This window comes from Manacus vitellinus, unplaced genomic scaffold (assembly GCF_001715985.3).
Source record: "Manacus vitellinus isolate BGI_N305 unplaced genomic scaffold, ASM171598v3 scaffold_0_pilon, whole genome shotgun sequence".
Lineage (NCBI taxonomy): Eukaryota > Metazoa > Chordata > Aves > Passeriformes > Pipridae > Manacus > Manacus vitellinus.
This window is the reverse complement of record NW_021938789.1, coordinates 21,518,396-21,538,737: the sequence shown is the minus strand read 5'-3', so window position 1 is coordinate 21,538,737 and position 20,342 is coordinate 21,518,396. Positions and strand designations below refer to the sequence as shown.

The 20,342-nt window shown below is 35.4% G+C and overlaps 1 protein-coding gene across 1 annotated transcript in view; it reads right to left on the bottom strand.

The window, feature by feature from the left end:
- Positions 1–20,342, bottom strand: part of FIP1L1 (factor interacting with PAPOLA and CPSF1) — a 40,562-nt gene that overhangs the window by 8,795 nt on the left and 11,425 nt on the right. Inside the window, 6 exon segments of the mRNA XM_018069179.2 lie at positions 2,006–2,061; positions 3,845–3,899; positions 4,466–4,492; positions 9,542–9,695; positions 10,767–10,860; positions 18,945–19,054. Of these exon segments, the coding sequence (XP_017924668.2) occupies positions 2,006–2,061; positions 3,845–3,899; positions 4,466–4,492; positions 9,542–9,695; positions 10,767–10,860; positions 18,945–19,054 (496 nt within the window).

Here is a 20,342-nt window from a genome sequence, read left to right as displayed (position 1 = left end):
GAAATATTCTCATGTCCCTGACAATACTTGACAGAATAGAAAATTCTAACAAAAGAGACACCAAAGTGGAAAACATTCTATATTGGAGACTAAATATTAGATGCAATATACATACTAATGACTGTAAGACTGCTTTCCTTATGATACTCTGCATGGCCTTAGTTATATGCCTCAGCTTTACCTTTTTGCTAAAACTTCAGCAAACACAATTTAATTACTGAAAAAATAGTGTAAAGGAGCTGTTTACCCACATCAAGAATTCTTGAAAACATAGTAAGCTTCTAATGCATGAAAGCAAACATTTGATAACTGATAAGAATCCCGAGAACCAACAAAATACCACTTGTTACTCCATAAACTGTTACAAATTGCAAGGTCACTGCATGTCATTTTGTATATCCATGCTGAAGACTTAGGAACATTCAGGAGACAGATGTTCTGAACATTTGATCTGTGCTGAACATTATTTATCCCCAGAAACAGGCAAAACTTTTCCTACAATTTCTCCTCCCAGCAGTTAGAGTTCAAGGGAACAAGGAGCAAGGCAACAGAATTCAGCTGAAAGAAAAGGGAAAGCCATGGGGCTGGATGGCAGATGTCCGAAGGGAGACAGAGGTAGTGACTGGCAACATGCAAGGTCCTGCAGCTGGGTAGGGGCAATTCTCAGTGTCAGTACAAACTGGGTGATGAATTAATTCAAAGTAGCCCTGCAGAGAAGGGCTTGGGGATACTGCTGGACAAAATATTAAATATGAGCCAGCAATGTGAGTTTGCAGCCCAGGAAACCGCTTGTATCCTCGGCTGCATTAAAAAGAAGAGAGGCAAGCAGGTTGTGAGATTCTGTCTCTGTGCGCTCTCATGAGACCCCACCTGGAGTACTGCATCAAGCTCTTGGGCCCCCAGTACAAGAAAGACATGTTAGAGCAGGTCCAGAGGAGGGCCACAAAAAATGATCAGAGAGCTGGAACACCTCTCCTAGGTTGCTTAGGTTGTTCAGCCTGGAGAAGAGAGAAAAGACTCTGGAAAGACATTACTGCAGCCTTTCAATATTTCAAGGGAGCTCATAAGAAAGCAGGACGAAGAAAGACTTTTTACCAGGGCCTGTTAGTGACTGGACAAGGTGCCATGGTTTTAAATTGAAAAAGGGTAGATTGGACATAGGGGAGAAATTCTTTATGATGAGGATGGTGGTTGCCCAGAGAAGTTGTGGATGCCCCATCATTAGATGTGTTCAAGGCCAGGTTGGACAGGACTTGGAGCAACGTGGAGTAGTGATTGAAAGATGTCCCTGACCACGGCAGGGAGGTTGGAATGAGATAATCTTTGATTGTTCCTTCCAACCAAAACCATTCTGTGATCTTTATCTTCCCATTTTAACTTTTGGCACAAGAAGCAGAGCTGTGCCAGGTAACAGTTCTAAACTCACTGTAGGTTCTGTGGATGCCTGTGATGAAGCTTGTATTTTAGTTCACTCTAATTGGAAGAATGGAAAATGAAGGTTTTCAGCATCAGATTTTTTTTCCATAACAGTAATTAAAAAAAAAAAAAAGACTGACTTTGCAACAGGATAGCTGAAGACTACAGTGTCTTAGACAAACAGCTTCTCAAAGGAGAGGTACATCACTCAGGATTTTTCAAGGACTGGTCCTGCTGGTTCAAATTCTGATGATATCTCAACAGTACTTGTTTTTCTGCTTCAAAATCCCACCAGTTCTTGAAAAATTCTCCCTGATTTGAAGTCAATATTATGGAATATAATTTTGCAAAATCACAGTTCTGCAAAAGCAGCAGGAAAAGATATACAGTATACAAGTAAGCAAAACAATAGTATTCAACAGGGGTTATATTTGCAACAGCATGTATCTATTTACAATGGTCAGCAATGAGCTTTCATAATGAACTACTGACGGGACCTGTTTAGTCTTCTAGCTAAAATCCTCATAAGTATATCAAAAGATTTGATATAGCACTAGTCAAAATTTTCAAATCCAGCAACCTTACTTACCACTGCCATATGAAAATGCGCGAACAGAACGACCATCATAGCCAGAAGAATGTCCACTGTTGAAAAGAAAATACATATAAAACCCCAGTTTTACCATCAGAGCTACCTCCATCAATAAATACATACTTTTGATATTCTTGCCACCAGAGATGAAAACCCAGCATTTGTTACAAATGGATTTAAGTTCTCCATTTTGAGCATTACTAAATAAGGAAGCTGTCTATCAACACAAATAAGTATATTTCATGTTTTACTACAGGAGGTGAAAACAAAAAATTATGGAATTTTAAAGAAAAATATCTGTATCATCAGTTGCTCTCTTTATATTTTCAATGAATTTCCTATTTCAAATGTTTCTCATATCATAATACATTTCTGCACAGATACTGAATTTAATCTACATTTGCTTGAAAGTGCATAATTCCTGAACGAAGCTGTTCTCATTTCTTCTGTTAAAAAGTACAGGTGTGAGTGTATCTAAGAACAGGTGGACTTAAAATGTGTAGTTCTATAAATAAGCTATTAAATTAGCTACACATTTTCTAGAACAACTTCTTCCAGTGGCAGTCAACTCAAGTAGGTAAAAACCAGAAGGGTTAAAAAAGATAATACTCACACAGGACATAATTCATACATACATAATTCTTTCATGACTTTCAGCACTTCCTACATGAATTATCTTTGCATATTTAACCTAAGTGTTAATTCTGTTCTCGAAAGCACTTCACTACTGAAAGTATGTTTTGGGTTAGCTTAATTCAAAAAGGAAAAAACCACCAATGGTAATGAAAGGCCCATGCAACATCTTAACATTTAAAAGTATGAGAAATAGTTCCCAGGTTCCATAATAAACTTGATTTTTTCACATCATGTTTCAAAACTACATAAATATTCACCACAAGTAAAGGCAATGACCACTGCTTAACAATGAGAAGCAGCACTCACAGCAACTGTCAGTATGAAATAACAAATTTACTTTCATGCACATAAAATGCCTCCAGTTACGGTTTTTTCCTCAATTAAATCAGATGAGAATTTTCTCAGAGATTTACATCATCATCCCCTAGCATATATGTTAATAGAATTTTCAATTTCAAAGGAACAGTTGCATATATCTTCCTTTGGTGAGATCCAGAGGACTGACAAGAGGCTTGTACCATCTTCTTAAATGAGCTTTGTATATGACCTGGTTTTGGCCTTTAGCTAAAGACAAATACTTTTCAAGGACTGTCCTAGCTGATTTTTTTCTTCTTTTTTAGAAATTTGTATCTATATATATAAATACATGTATGCATGTACATATACACGTATATAAAAAAGAGGTATTGAAAAAGTACAAGGAGGCCTATCACAGCTAAACACTTACAACAAACAGAACAGAAATACAAATTTGTATTCTGTGGAACTCTGGAATTTCCTGTAATTTTTGAGGGCTTGAATCTGTGGCCAAATTGTTTGCGTGCATCTATAGAAAAGGATATGGGAGCGGAAAATTATAGAGTTCATTTAAATAGGCCTTCAGCTTACTAAAGAATACTTTAACAATCATTTACCTTGATTTTGTTCTTACGTCTTGGCACTGATATACTGTCAAAACTATAAGTTATACTGATACAGTGCCATAACTAAACTAGTAAGTGGCCAAGTAACCTACTCAAAGAATAGGTTGACAGGTGAGACTAGTAACATTTCTGTAAAATTACTGTAAAAATCTGAAACTGTCTCCCCTATCCCAGATAAAAATCCATAAAGCACTGGCCAGTGTAAGAGTGCTTACTCATTTATTTTAGTTACAGAATACTGATATATTGCTTTATAAGATTTCAAACAGATAATCACCTTTCTATTGTGGGTATGAGGGACGGTGGAGGACCGCCAGGTGGTGGTGGAAAACCTGTAACAATAAATAAGGTAAGGGGAGGGGGGAAGAAAAAACTACTACCCATAAACACATAGAAGAACTCAGCTAAGCTTACAATAACAAATGAATCCCAGAGAGAACAATGCAAAAATTGTTTCTGTGTAAATGGGTTTTATTTTGTAAGACTAAGAACGACTTTCCAGCTTTACAAAGGTAAAACATTAAGCATGCATTATGAGCGCTTCAAATAAAATATTTTATCATTATTAGAAATATGCTAATTTAGAAGCATAGAAAAATTCCTGACTATCTAACAATACTTAATGTACAGCAATCAAAATTACTTAATGCATAGCTGAGAAAAAAAGATTTTAAAAAGAAGGAATATACATCTGACAACCTGGCTTATTAGGTCCACCAGTCAACAGCATTTTCACACGTTTTGTCTTCCACCTGGCATCAAAATAACTGAGCCTACATATATACACACAGTTTAGTATTTATGACTGTTTATTTGTATAATTAAAAGGAAGTTGATAAACTGCCCACCAGTTTTCGTCTCTTAACCAAATGTGGAAAAAAAATCTAAGCAAATTTACCTGGTGGTGGCACTGTTATTGGTATACCTAAAAAGACAACAAATGATATATCAGATACAGTAATAGTTTATGCTTATTACCTGTAGATCTAAAACCAGATTGAGCTATTACTACATATATGATCAAGAAGAATGATAACATATTTTCTGCATCCTCAGATGAAGATCTCACACTAACACCAATTGTTAAGATTTTATGCAAGCTTTGTGAAATCCAGCTTTTAATTTAAATTCCTATTCTTTAAGATCTTATTTATTAAGAGGCAAAAATAATGAAGAATGACTCAGGATCTCAAGATTAGCATTAAATTCATAAAATGTTTACTATACAGAAGAAAAGTAACATCCCACAGACTACATTTGCTTTATTTTATATTCCATGGCTAGATGGAAGGAAATGCAATTGGCTTATGACCTTTAATAGCTTGGCAGAGGAAACAGTAGGTCCACATGAACAAAGTATTCTAGCAGCAGTAAGTATTACGGATGTTTGAGCCAATGCTATGACACTGCAACTAATCATTGAATTGCTACTTGGAGGGAAAAAGATTGTTTGGTTCTCTATTTTCTTGTAAATATCTGAAAAAGAAGCATCCTTTAACAGAAACATGTGCAAGAATTACTCTAATCTGGTGTTCAGATCGACCTTAGTTGTTACGAATCTAACTAAAACTTGAGCAAATTTTTCCCAACTAAATTAGCTTACCTAACAAAATATACTGCCTGAACATGTAAACCTATCTTATTGACTATGAAAGGAATGATACAAGATAAAAATAATCTGTATACTTTATAGGACATTACCTTCTAATGCTTTGCAAAGAACTAGCTTTACCTCAACCAAACACACAGAATTGTACTACATGAAAAAAATAAACTGGGCTCAAACAATATTGTCAGAAAATAGACTACTTCACCAAGCATAAAGCACTTTTAGTTATGAATGACTCTGCTTCCATTAAAAAATATGTATTTTCAATCTCACTTTTCACTGCAAAACTTTGGGGAGGGAAAGAACAGAAAACTTTTGCAAGTGCTTTCATCCATTTTGCCATAGCTGCATAAACATCCAGACATTAGTACTGGTCACCGCATGATGAAATTTTTATTATTAGTTCAATATTAGAACTAAAAGACTATGGTATGGCACCATCATTTTACTAAATCTACATCAGGAAAAGCCAACTGCCCCTAGATTGCCTTGGCAAAAGGACAGAATGAAGGAATATGCAAGCTGAGGAAGAGTAATCAATATCAAAGTTCACTAATTGCTGGTGATTACACCAACATGAATTCCTACCAGCATTAATCCTACAGGATTAAACAAACTGTGAAATACAATTGAGGTTTCAGGCCAATCCTGAAGATTTAAAATCTAATCTCTCAGCCAAAATGTAAATCTGGAGGCAGTGAGGTCCAACAGCCAAATTTCTAAACTGCATGAGCCATTTTCTCTTCACCAGGACACAAGGTTTCCAGTGTGCATTATCATTGTAAAGAACACTCGAAATCACACCATAAAATATTTGACAGTGTGACATTTAAAACACTAAACAATCCTGCTGAAAATTTCTGAAAGAAAAAGAAGACTGAGAACTCAAACTGTTGCATAGGCCAAGTGTTTTCCATTAATCTTTTTCATTAAATTGTTCACATGAATAGATTCTTCACGAGCCTACAATATAAAAATTATATACATAAAAATATATAAAAAATACTTCTTAACAGCTTCTTACGCTAAGAATGTAAGCTAGAAAAATATCACTTCTCTCAAATTGATTTTTTAGCTCTATGCTTGAAAAGATTTTAATTGCTGCACTAAAACCAATATATTGTTAGCACTGAACATGGCTTTCAGCACTATCCAGAGAACTGCCTGGAAAACCATCAGCTAATACTCTTTACAAAAAGGAAAAAAATCTGATTAAACAATTAATATATTCCTCAGAATTTTATCTTGTGCAGAAATGAAAGTAAAAATATCATCACAAGACTAAAAGCCAAATGAAAATTTTAATTTGAGAGCCATTCAAACAAAACTAGGACAAACTGAATACAACTAATATCCAGAGATCAAATGTCCACATAATTTTAATGAACTGTTTTTTGTGGTGTATTATACAAAAAAAAAATGGATAAAATATCCATTTTTTCCTCCAAACCTTTAAGAACATTTAAAAATTCATGATTAATGCTTATATAATTTTTAAACAGAAGCTAATTTACTTGAAGGTATAACAATGGAAAAAACATTCTACATTCCAAGTTAGCAAGTAGTAGTGAAAGATCTAAACAAACGTTTTTCATCGCTTTCTTCACTAACATACACATGTGACACAAAACAAGAAAATAGTTAATGGAAAATTGAGAATTTCGTAACTCTTCACTCCTTTGCCTTCTACTAAAGCAATGTATGAAAATATACTTGTAGTGTCATCAGCCAATTACTTCTTCTGAGAAAAAAGACTCTGAAATATTGTGTAATCTCTTGCAATGAAGGGACTAAACTTGCTTACCAATGCAAGAAGGTGGCTTAGTATAGACCTTGTCACATCCCTACAACATGTTGTGCTGCCACAAAGACACATCAAGCCTAAACCCAAATACTCAGACTGGTGTCTCAAAAGCAATCCAAATGGCATTAGTGCAGCATTTTACCTTATGTGCTCAAAACTGCTTTCAGGACATTGTATACCATCCTACTAATTCAAGGCTGGCAAATATTTACAGAAAATATTTACAAGTGGGTTTTACTAAAGAAAAGCAATGCCACATGTACTCTGCTTGTGGAGTAAGGAATCAAACATGATCAATGCTGCCAGAGTATAACAACATACTGCAAATTAGCTGAACTGTGTAACAGCCCACAGAAACGTAATATAACTCAACTTGGTGTAAAAACTTCTTTTGCCATAGGCTAAATTACGTCAAATTCCCTCTATCACAAAATAAAATGTACACACTCAGGTTGCTGAGGCTGAGAGGATGTACAGTCATTTGCCAAATCCTGGTACATATTGCAAAACCCTGGTAATTATACAACAGAAGTTCAATACTTAAGAGGAACTTTTTTTTTAATATCACCAATACATGGCACATTTTAACTACATGCTTAAACCAAAGCATGTAAACCAACTTTCAAAGCCTGGGGAACAGGAGCATCCACGTTCTTCTTTAGATGTAAATTACCCCAACATAGCAATAAACCAAGCAAACAAAAACCAACACTTTTTTGCCACAGCCAGTCATCTCCTAGGACTATTTGAAAATTTTCTGCATTTGGCCCTTTGAATCGTTCCAGGACTTGTTCCTCAAAAAAGATTTAAATCACAAGAGTGAATGAATACAGGACAAGAGATCTAACTTCAAAGCAAGATCCTTTTTCAAAGGCACTTTCGGAGGATGTTTTATATTTGGAATACTTAAATTTTCTGGCAAGTAGTCCTGGTTTAATATTGGTTAAGCACAGTTTTTTTCCTCCTCCTCCATTGAACCTAGGAGGGATGGCAGAATCTATTTTAGGAACAGCTTTGAAGATAAAGAGCTGGCAACTGCACAATTAAAACACAGGCCTGAAGAAACCAAATCCACAGTTCTTAATCGTTATTTTCTAATCTACTCAAATGACGGAAGGATGTTCAAGAAGACCTTCTGAGTAAGTGTATGTCATAAACCTGTCTGTAAACCATAGGACTAAAGCCAAACCTGCTTGCTAGATCTGTAACACATGTGGCTTTCTTTCACCTTTAAAAATTCAACAGGTGAGAGATTTCGTAAGAACAGTCCAGTACCCGCATGTGACATTCCTGCACCAAATGTGTCTGGGGTGTCTGTGAGGGTTCTCATTTTTTTTTAATAATATACAACTTAGATCACCTTTTCTGAACCACAATTACAATTCAAATAATTACTTTCTAAAAGCTTGTCATGCATCAGAAAGGTTTTAATGCAGCTTAAAACCACAGTGAGCATTAATGTCACATTCTTCTCCTTTCTGTCCCCTCCCTGCAGTAAGAAAACATCACAAAATTTCCAGAGCAAAGTTTTTAAAAGTTTTTAAAGTTTTAAAATTAGTAGGAGCAATTGAAGAAAGCAACTTCTTCTATGAGGACTTAAACCCTAGGAAGGTACACACAACTCTCAAATAATAATGTTATTTCTTTGCTTATACATAAGGGTATTAACAGAGAACCTTTTAGAAGATTCGCTGTGCAAGAAGAATAGCAAAGAAAATGCTAAGCATGATTTTCAGAACAAGTAAGCAAAAGAATGCAAGGAACAGACAAATGCTTCACTTTCCTACTTAAATACTCCACAAAGTTTCTCCATCTATTTTAATTTCTCACTGACCAATCTTCTAAGTTCCTTGCTAAATCCTTTTGAACTTACTGCCTAAAAATTACCAACACTCAGGTAACTGCACTATTTGTGCAAATGCCCATGATACTTCTCCCAGTAAATTTCCATAAATATCAAGTTCCAACAAACGTTCAGGAAATACCAGTAAATTTAAAAACAGATTTAAAAATGGGAAGAGTTCTCAAAAAGCTTTGATTCCTCTAAGATTCACAGACACAGAACACTGGAAAAAAACATCAGGAGCTAATAAGACCTCAGACTGAAAGAAAGGCTACAGCACAAATCTGATACTTACCAAACTTCTGGGAATTCATACATACTGTGAGGGAAAAGGGGAATTAGAGCTTCTCTTGCTGCTATGACCTTAGACATCAGAGAATCCAACTTGTGACACAAATTCATGGTATGCTATACTTTTAGTTTTGTAGAATGATTTGTTAACATGTACTTCTCAATTCCGTTAGCACTTACTGAATTACAAAAACAGCTTCTCACTTCAAACATTTTCAAGAACACAAGAATGAACAGTCTCTTGGTAATTATTTACTATTTGGGATTATGTGGAGAAAATGAAGATAAAAGTTTCTGTTTCTGCCTTAGAGATACATTTAAGAAAAGAGCAGAACACAAAATTCTGAAATTCTGCACGATGCACCTCAAACATTTGACGTTAATGAATCTCTCATTATCCACATCCTATGTAGTGCAGGACATTTACCTGGTGGGGGAATCAGAGGTGGAGCAGTACTGACAGTTGGAGGGGGTGGGAGGAAAGGAGGTGGTGGAAGGTGGGTAGGTGGAGCTCCTGGAGGGAAAAATGGAGGTGGCTTGGTAAAATTGTCTACTTCAGGATTAGAGCGTTCTGAAAGAACCTGTAAAATATCAAACTCTAGTTACAATTGCTATGTGAAAACGGCAGAAAATAGGTTTCCTCTCTTTCCCGTTACTACAACAGGAAGGTATCACTTCACACATTAAGAGCCATATTCAGATGGTTTAAGTTCTACCTGCATACCTATGCTCAATGTCCCACAGTTGCCAAGTACCTTTAAAGGTCTAAGAGCAGTCAACAGGGGACAACAAACGTGAGACTTCAGAGGGAATATAAGCCATCTGAATATGGCCCAAAACACCATCTTAAATTTATATAAGGGAAAATATTTTAAAAATCAATATGAAAAGCATGAAAAAAACCAAGACTATAAATTACTTAAACATTGTGAGATCAGATGAAAAACACATGGCAGCGTTTTTAATATAAGCACTACAATCCATTATTATTTCCACTGTTTTACCTTAACCTAAGTTAAGTTGCATGAAAATGCAACTAGGACACCAAGCAACCTTGATTCTTCTCTCTGATTCTTCAGGAGAGAAGAAGTGTATTTCCTCTTAATAAATTTACTTGCTTTCTTAATATAATACAAGTCTAAAGACTAAGATCATAAACACTCATCTTGCAATTTATGTGGTAAAATAGTACAATATATTTAAAAACAATCTACTATCAACTATTTATTCCTTCTCAACTTATTTTTAAAAGACTGCATTTCTCAAACTACATATGAGGGGGCTTTCACTTTCAGCATTAGTGTCTGGCGCGAATAGGGGACAAATGAGCAGTTTAAATATTTATCTTTGTCACTCAGTAAACAAAACCTAATCCCATGCAGATCTAGCAGAACCAATGCTGTCTCCTGGACTGTAAATCTGCAGTATCGCTCATTTCCTTTCAGTAAGAGGCATACCAAAATATTTATCTTTTGAAATTTATCAAATGTTTCATCTTAATATATTTCAGTAACTGCCACAACTTTATTCCTGAACTTAAAGCTACTTATGTGTTACTCATTCATGCACACTGACATGTTTTAATCAGAAGCTATGGGGAAAGCAAAACTGTCTTTTAGTCAAAGGTAGAGTGCAAATGTAGAGTATAAAACCTGTATGTTGCTGTTTTCATTAGCACGCCGTCGTCCTTCCACCCTGCTGATAGTGATGCTCTGTCCAATCACATCTATTGTGCCAGATATTCGCCTGCAACACAGGACAAGCCAGATCAGCAAGCAGAATAAGAAAAGGGGAAAAAAAAAAGAAAAAGAAAAGAGAGAGAAGAAAGCCTTAAGGACTGCTCTCATTCCATATGTCAAAGTTCCTTCTCCTGTAGAAAACATAAAAGACTGTTTCTGAAAAACATTAAATGGGATGCGTTTGCTGAAGTATGTGAGTGTATAGGACTAAACAACGTAGCAATAAAGACTCCTGCAGGAGAAAGGCTGACTCTCTAACACTCTCCTTCCACCCCATACAAGATAATAATCTACTCTTCTGTTACAAAAAAAAAAAAAAGAAAAAAAAGAAAAAAAGAAAGAAATCCCAAAACTTCAATAATAAAGTAATAAATTATACAGAACTTCCACAAAAATCTAATGTAAGATAGCTATAAACTATTAATTAGAAACGATTTCTAAATTGCATGAAACCACAATGAAGAATTCCATGGAAGATCAAGTAAAGGTAAGATAGAAGGCACAAATAAACATAAGCAAATCCTTCCATGTGTAGTATTGATACTGCAACACATATTGAACAAAATGAGATGCTACCTCTCTTATCCTGGAATACACAATCTTATAGAAAGTATATGAAACTAGTAAACACTGACTCCCAGACTAAACCTTCAAAAAGAATCTTAGACCAGCCATTCATACTCCTTTTCCTCAGTTTTTTTCAAAACACTAAGTCTCTCTCCCTCACACACCTCTAAAACATTTCCATGATTAAGCACCACGTTCACCTCCTTTAAAGAAACCAGCAGTAGAGCAGCACAAGACCCACCTCAGTCTCTCTCACAATCTAATCAGGCAACAACAGAACACAATATAAATTAAGAACACTTACTTTAGAAGTAATTAGTAATGAATTTTTAGAGAAAGATGACAAGAAAAGCGACACATATACACATTCTTTCCCCCCCAGTTTCTGCCAACTTGCATTTGACAATTTCTTTTGAACAACACTTTTACTTTTGATCTCTCAGAGAGATCAGTTTCGCCTGTTTTTTTGACTCTGTGACTTTATTTTTTTTTACTTTTTTTGACTTTAAGACATGATGGCATTTTAGTGGATACAAACAGTAAAATTCAAAGCATAATCCATATCTGAAAATCTTCAGTAAATCAACTACATGGGAATATACTGACACTAAAGAAGTCCTCCAGGTACCAGACCAGAAAATATAACGAGGATCTGAATGTCATCTAGAAAAACTAAAACCTGATATCTGTGACAATGGGAATCATTATTTTGAAGAGAGGAATAATCTATATTATAGAACTTTCCTATTTGCAGCCCTAAAACAAATGAAACCTAGAAACTAAGCTTTACAGAAAATGTATAAGTCTTATGCAGATAGAAAAAAACCTATCTGCACAAGAGTTATAAAAGCTAGGTTGGATAAGGCCTTGAGCAATGTGGTCTAATGGGAGATGTCCCTGCACAAGGCAGGGGGGATGGGACTAGATGATCTCCAAGGTCCATTCCAACCCCTTAACATTCTATGATTCTACCTGATCCACAGTTCATTGCTAATTTCTAAAAGAGATTAAAAAGTAGGATTCACTTACATCAACTCCATTAGAAAATGAGGTACAAAATTACAATACTAATAGTTGAGAAAAACAAAGGTATATCTGTGCCTCACCCATAAAGGAAACAATAGCAGAGAAAATTGACAATATTTATTAATAGTATGATATATTACAGATAAAAGAAAGATTCAGAAAAAAAACATAGAATTTTTTTTCTAGTTTTAGAAGACATGTTCTTGTCTTTTCTGCATATAATGTACTACTAACCACATGAATACAAATAGCAGGGACTACAGCTGGAAGTTGGAATTACAGGCTCAAAGTTCTGCCAGACCAATAGCTCTGACTCCAATTACTCAAATACCTAGATTCCAATGCAGCTAAAAAAGATGCAGCAGACACTAGGGCATGAAGAAACAATTAGATCTCCCAGAGATAATATGAAGTTCCTTGGCAGACTGCATACTGAGGATGATCCAAATGCCTGTCCTCTGAGCTTTTCAATATCTGGGTTTAGAGCTTCCGCCTGGATTTTAAAGCAAGTTTATTAAGCACAATACTTCGGAGTAAAAAAAAAAAAAAGAACTAAACAGTCCAGTGGTACAAGAGTCTGAGAACACAGCCACAAAATAGAACATGTAGACTATACAGCAGCTGCTCCAATGATAACACAAATTTAAGAAATTCTCTGGTCTTCTCATACCCCATCCTAGGAGTTAGATTATTACACTCTAAATTCTGAAATAATCAACACCTGCTTTCCTAAACCTCCCCAGTGGTCTTGCATGGCATTCCAGCATTACTATACCTTGAATTATTATTCTGCTTTAAGTAATTAAATGGAGAACATAGGTATTATAAAACAATTGTTAAACCAATAATTGTTTTCACTGTCTCAGTCTTCACTCTGACAATTCATTTGGTTTTAGAGTTCTCACACATTTGTACTTCCCCATCACTGGTATCTTAACTATCTAAACCATATCCTAGAAAACTCATTTTACCTAGCTTTAGTCCTTGTGTATGATAGATGACACTATTCTACATCAAGAAGTCCCCGCTTGGCTCGCTCCACTGATTTACAGGGCTTCCACTTGGGAGTGATGTACACAGCACAGTCAAGACTTTTTCTCTCTTGCACTGTCTGCACACTGCCAGAAACTCTTGGAATCAGCACTGAAAACACACACAGTGACACCAATGCAAGAGTACTGGTATCAAAGCAGTATGTGCCTCAACCATACTACAAGAAGAATTTTGGCTTGGGAAGCAACCCAAATACACCACTGCACTACCAAAGGAAAGGGCTCAGAAAGTGCACTGCCATATCTGACTTGGCCGTGCTGATCCTCATGGAATGAGATGATCATTTTAAGGAACTTGGGGGCACAACCTAAATGTTCCAAAATCTGCCACAGACCTTTCCTGCTCGCAGTATCGAAAGCCTTGGTGAGGTCAACAAAGATTATATAGAGACCTTTGTTCTGTTCCCTACACTTCTCTTGCAGTTGTCTGAGAACAAATACCATGTCTGTGGTACTCCTGTTGGCTCTGAAACCACACTGGCTTTCAAGTAGAATTCCTTCTGCTATAGCAGGTATTAGTCTGTTCAAGAGTATTTTAGCCAGGATTTTGCCAGCAATGGAGAGCAGAGTAATACCAACCAGACGTGCCTGTCTCGTATCGGCCTTTTTAGCCACCAACTCGCTTGTAACAAACGTGGGTAAAGCCCTTCCCAAGTCTTTGTTTGCGAAGCCCAGCCATGGCGATGATGATGATGACCAAAGGAAGCAAATCTAGACTACCAGTTAGTTGGTTCCTAGACATCAATTTTACTGAAATGAACGGAGCTTTCACTTAATTTTTCTAGATTCTGAAGAGTAACACCTATGCTCCCTCAATCTCACTCAGCTGGTGCTTAATAATTATTATTTAAATAACGTTGTATAGTGTTATGTCCATTGTTCTTCCCGACAACTGCCAAGAGATTTAATTTTCATAATGATGGATGACTTCAGGAATTTGCCATCATACCTTGAACTTCACAAATTCCCTATTTTCAAGACTCCAATAATGATTTCATTATGTACTCCACTAGAAGAGCTTGAAATTGAACAAGAGGAAGCATATATTCTGTTGCAGATGGAGCAGCAGATGACACTACTGTCAAAAACATAAACTGCACAAAAGCAGGGGAGGCATCTGAGTGTCAGAATTTAAGTTTGGCAGTTTTTGTAAAAGGGCAAATCTGACACCTTGGATCGTGTTTAAGGCACAGCAAGCTGGCACATGGAAAAATTATCTAGACATTATCTAGACTAACAATAAGATGTTAAGCAGGCATTACTAGGTTTCTGTCTGTGCTGTAAGCAAAGAAAAGGAAGGGTATGGTTTGTCTCTTACACAATCAGGGCACCTGGGATACAGATGAATTCCCAATGGATACACCCAAATAAAAAAGGCAGTCCACATGTGTGGGATGCATGTGAACCCAAAACAGAGTTCATACAAAGTGTATCTTGAAAGGAACATTCCAGCAACTCTGAGTTATTTCACTCTAATTACAGAATGGTTATTTATGAGCCATTTGCACTAAGAATACCATTCTCCATGGAGATTTAATTCAGAAAGATAATCTCATTTAGCAAGATGAGTTTATTTAGGTTCTACAGAGCAAAGAGAAAGAGGGGAACAAAGAAGTAGAAAAAAAAAAGACAAACCTAATTATTGTCCAAGTTCATAGCTTCATATCCAAGTTCATATCCTTACCACAGATAATCTAAATAATCTGCTTTTTGGAATATCTCCATACCACTTTTCAGAACTCAGAAATAGTCTAACTACTGGATGTCACATTTATTCAGCAGACTTATAAGATAGTCTACTAATTATAGAATTATAATGCACTTCAAAACCCATATTTAATATGTTTTTCTGTTCCTTCTTGATTTGCTTATGTGTTTTGTTTTATTTTCCTCCTCTTGAGGACATCCTCAACTCTGCTGAGTTCACTTACCACTGACTGATATAAATCAGAAGCAGATTTACTACAGAAATCATTATTATAGAAAATAGACTTTTTTTTTCCAAATAATATCTGAGTTTCCATCATTTAGTCTTGCAAGGTTAGTTCGTGAAACAAGAAAAACCTGTATTTTTCACAGTAATGACAGATCACAAATCCATTTTCTATAAAAAATCTGCTTACAGAAAGGCCCAAGCACAGATAAAGCTAATAAATAGCCCACTGCACTGATGGGCTAATTTCTCTGAAACTCATTTAAATGTAATGTACTCTTTATTAACTGTAAAAGCATAAATGGAGGTTAAAAACCAGAAAACTTCTGACAGAAAAAGTTTTCTGATGGAGAGCTGTTCTAGGTATTGCTTTAATGAGAAAATATCAGCTTTTGAAGCCAGCTTATAAATAAAACTTCTACTTATTTTTCTACTACTAAAGAAAAACTCTCTCACAGTCCTTGAAAAGTGACATAAGGAAAAGCACTGGTCTGAAAAGATATAAGATATTTCTATGAAGTAGCTGGTTAGGACAGGTTTGAAATACATAAAATCCTCTTCATGTTCTAGAAAGCACAAAAGTCAAAAGAGGTTCCTTCATGATTTTACCTTAATTGTGGCTATGGACACAATAAATCTTTCATTAACTACCTCTAGAGAACAAAGATTTTACTTTATACCATATTGTGTGTATGTGATGTCCATTCACTAAACCATTTCCATTATGAACCTAACTCATCCTTCAGGGCTACACTATACTTTATGCTACTCAACAGCTCTAAGTATTACAGAAAAAAGGCAAGAAATTCAGATGTCATTTCTAAACAACTAATATCTTAGTTATAATTAAGACAGCCATTGTTTATAAATTCAAGCAAAATTTCTCAGAAACACATTACATGAACAAACACTGAATTTTGCTTTGAATTACACAGTTAGGATGCAATTCTAGTGAATTAGTAACACTGATTTGCTGGTGAGCAATAATTCTGTTTTGTCACCTACAACTTCCATATTGGCAGGGAGTAATATCACTGCTAGGCCTCAGAGGTTTTTGAATTTTTTTGAGAAATTCATCTGCAATTATATGCAAACATCTACTGTACTCAAACCAGAAAGGTAGAAATAGTAAGCAAAATTATTTTAGTGTTTGTTTACTAACAAATGAAAGAAAGCAAACCCCACAATCTGTTCCCAGACTTGCAATCTAAGAGCAATATGTAATGCAATATCCATATGTAAAATCATCCATGAAGGAATGCTGCAGCCCTGAGTAGTAAGTGCTAGTAGTAAGCAGTAATTTAACATTAGCATCATGCCCTGAATTTTTTTCCCCTTTACCTTAATTACTGTGATTTATCCCTCCGGTATTATTCCTCCCACTTTCTGATGCCTAAACTGGCTTTTCTGGAGGCAGTGTTTGTCTGTGACTGAGAAGAGCTGCTGCTTCTTCCAGTGAGATAAATTGCCTAGGTCTTTCCTTCTCCTTACCAATGCTTCTATACTGAGCTGCATCAGCTTTCCCTCCTTTTCATGAAATGTATCAAACTACTGCTAGAAGCCTAGAGAAGTTTTATTGCTACATGAGAAATGCTTCCAGCAATCTCACAACAGGGCTATTGCAAATGCCTCATGGTATAAAAGCAATTATTTTAAATTATCAAAGAGTTGTATTGCTGAAAATTTTCTGCCTACCTATAATAAACTCTTTAACTAAAGAAGAAAATAAATCCAACCCCACAAAACACTGCTTGGATATAAAGAAATTAGTAATATAGGCTTTCATATACAGAAAACAGTAGCTGCGTTAAGCAAGTCATTCAAGCAGAAAACTTATATGGATTGTATATATAAGACATATTCATTCACTGAGCCAATCTCAAGACTCCTGGGCATACAGTTTTCTTTCAAAATCTCTCCTGATCACTTGGTAGAAATACTTCTTTCTTTACAGAAGAATCTATTTTAAGCAAATGTATCCAAAGGAGCAGGTATTAAACATGTTTTGCTATTGTAACAACTTACAATTACCGTATTCACACTAAATGTACATAAAACAACCTACTCCAACCACTGAAATGCACAAGTGATACAATTGTCAAAGTGACATGTCACAATGTGATACAGTTGTCACAGCAATTGTATATTTCACACAATCACAGAATCTATGCGACACATTGTTCTACAACTTTAAACTTGACTACATTTTTTAACATCCTGGTTACTAATTACTTCTTAAAGCAGTTTAGAGGTTATCTGTGCACCAGTGAGATGAATAAAGAACTGAAATCCTGTAACAAAATCTGTGCTAGATACAGATTAGGAAGCTTTACCCTGTGAAAAACACATCCCAGTTTGAGAACTCTGTACAAGAACAACACATATCAAAAACAATTCAAAAAAGAAAATTACAAAAAATAGCTATAGGGTTTGCATAAAGTTTGGAAGACTATTTTTGTTTCTTAGACAAAGAAAAACAGAAAAACAAAGAACTAAAAATCCACTAAATACAGAGCAGTACAACCTGATAGCTCAGAGAAAAATTTAGGCTACCAGAAGGAATATTCTAGGAGTGAAAGAAAATTGCAGGCAAGGATATGAAACAAGCTTTTTTTCCTGCCCAAGAGAAATACATTTGCATGTTGGACTGACTCTTACAGGATGGGATAATTGAACACAAGTGCCTCTAAATTAGTCGAGGTACTCATGGATGCAGCACTAAAAACAGGTCATAGCTCAATTTTAACAGTCAATGATGAAAGTGTACAGTCTGTTCTACCTCTCTTACTATCATTTATAATACAATGGTTTTTAATCTGCACAGAACCAAAACTCTTAAACAGGAACACTAAATAACTAAAGTAAAATAAAATAAAATAAATAACTAAAGTAAAGAAGCAGCACAGATTCATCCTAAGCCAAGTGCCAGGTATCAAACAGCAGTAGCTTAGATATAAAAGACAGAACTTCTTAAAGCCTGGGGCTGGGAGAAGGAGGGGAAGATACCTAGTAAGGAAATAATTTATCTCATTTCAAAAAAAGTATTATAAATTATTAAAATACGGAGAAGCTAAAGCTACCTTACAGGAAAGAGACTGGGTTCCAGGAATTCTTCCAGTTGTTGAAGTCATAACTGTTTGATTCCATTTTGTTAAAGTGAAAAGGTGTATTAGCTAATACTCACAAAAGCCCAAGCTAGAAATATTTTGTTGGACAATCTAATTCTACAGAGAAAACATGGTGTCATACATCAACAACTGGATTTTTATAGCTGTCTCGTTATTTGGTCCTGCTGCTTTTTCTCCCTTTTCCTTCTACTTTCTCTTTCCCCAAAAGCCAAGAAGGTAGCACAGCATTCATGTGTGATTAAGCCAAATGTGATTAGGGTATCTCTTCCCCTCATTTCTACCTGTTACAGAAACATATTTCCCTTTTCTTCCTACAAAAATCATAAGTTTCAAACTCACAGATGTAACAGTGGAGTTTTTTGGGTTTGAGTTACAGCTAACTGACCTGTTTGCTGGAATTCCTGATTTGAATAAGGCAGGCGGAGATGTGAAATCAGGTTTGGTCGACTGTACTGCCAACTCTTTCTCCAAATTTCCAGTTCTGCCCTGCTGTACCTTCAAAATAATGTTTCATCATTAGTTCATCCTCAGAAGTGTAGTAGCTCCAATACTCAACATAGAACATAGCCAACACAAAAAGAAAGTAAGTCCAACTTTACTTGGAATTTTAAACAGTTACCTCTGCGCAGCTAACAAAATTACGTATTTGTAAGGATATACTACTTAAGTACTGTGTTTAATAGACATAAGAAGCAATATGCCAGAGAGTGAATTATCACAGAAGATTAGATAGTTTAAATATTTATTTTCCAAGCATTTGATTTGTACATCAACAGACCAAACTGATTTTCTTATATAATTTCCTGTATGAAAAAAATAACACCTTTATTTTTAAAAGAAACAAACAATTTTAAAAAAGATCTTCATAATCTTAACAGAGATATCTAACAAGCCTGCTATCCAACAACAAACCATGAAACAAGAAATTTGAATGGATTCTCCGTTTGCCTCACTGACCATGAGATCTAGTAACCACTTAATTTCCAAGTCATACCAGGAAGTCACCTCATACTTGAGGTTATGCAAACTGTAAAAGATTTTTCATTAACTCAGATTGAATACTTCAAAAACATCCTACTGTTTCTGAAGTACTGTAAAATTCCACCGACACTTTATTAAAACTACACAAGACCTTTAGTGCAAGTACTTCAAGTACTGTTTTACTTCAGCAGCAGTTATACATGAAAGAAAAACCTACACTAAAGACAACTTTGTGCTGAGTCTGTTTTTAAAGTCACTCCCACTGTACCAACCATGAAGCTACATCACTCTACATAGCTAGTTCACTCATGCTATATCATCAGATGAGCCATGATCTCACAGCTTCTCGTAGGCAAGTGAACTACTAGGTTTCTGCAGAATCTCCCTTCTAAACACAGTCATGTCTTTCCCAAACTCACAAAAATGAACATAAATAGTTAAGAGCCAATAAAAATCTAATTAATCTTTTGTATCCAGAAATATGAGAGGGGAAAAGGTACCAAATAGGTATGGTATAGGTTTGATATATGTATTTATCTGAAAAATCTGTAAGACTTCTATTAATTAATGAGTAACTGGAAAATGCAGGAGACAGTCTTGCCAGTTACAGGAGACTAAATCAAATATATCATGTAAATTACATGAGACTTAGTATTACAGAAGAGAGGGAAAAAACCTCATAATTATACGTAAACTCCTTGTAAAACATACTACAAACTCTTACAACACAATTATCTGTACTGTTTGATCAGCACAGTCAATACTGAGCTAGAAACAGGCAAAGTTTTAGTTTGGACTATTT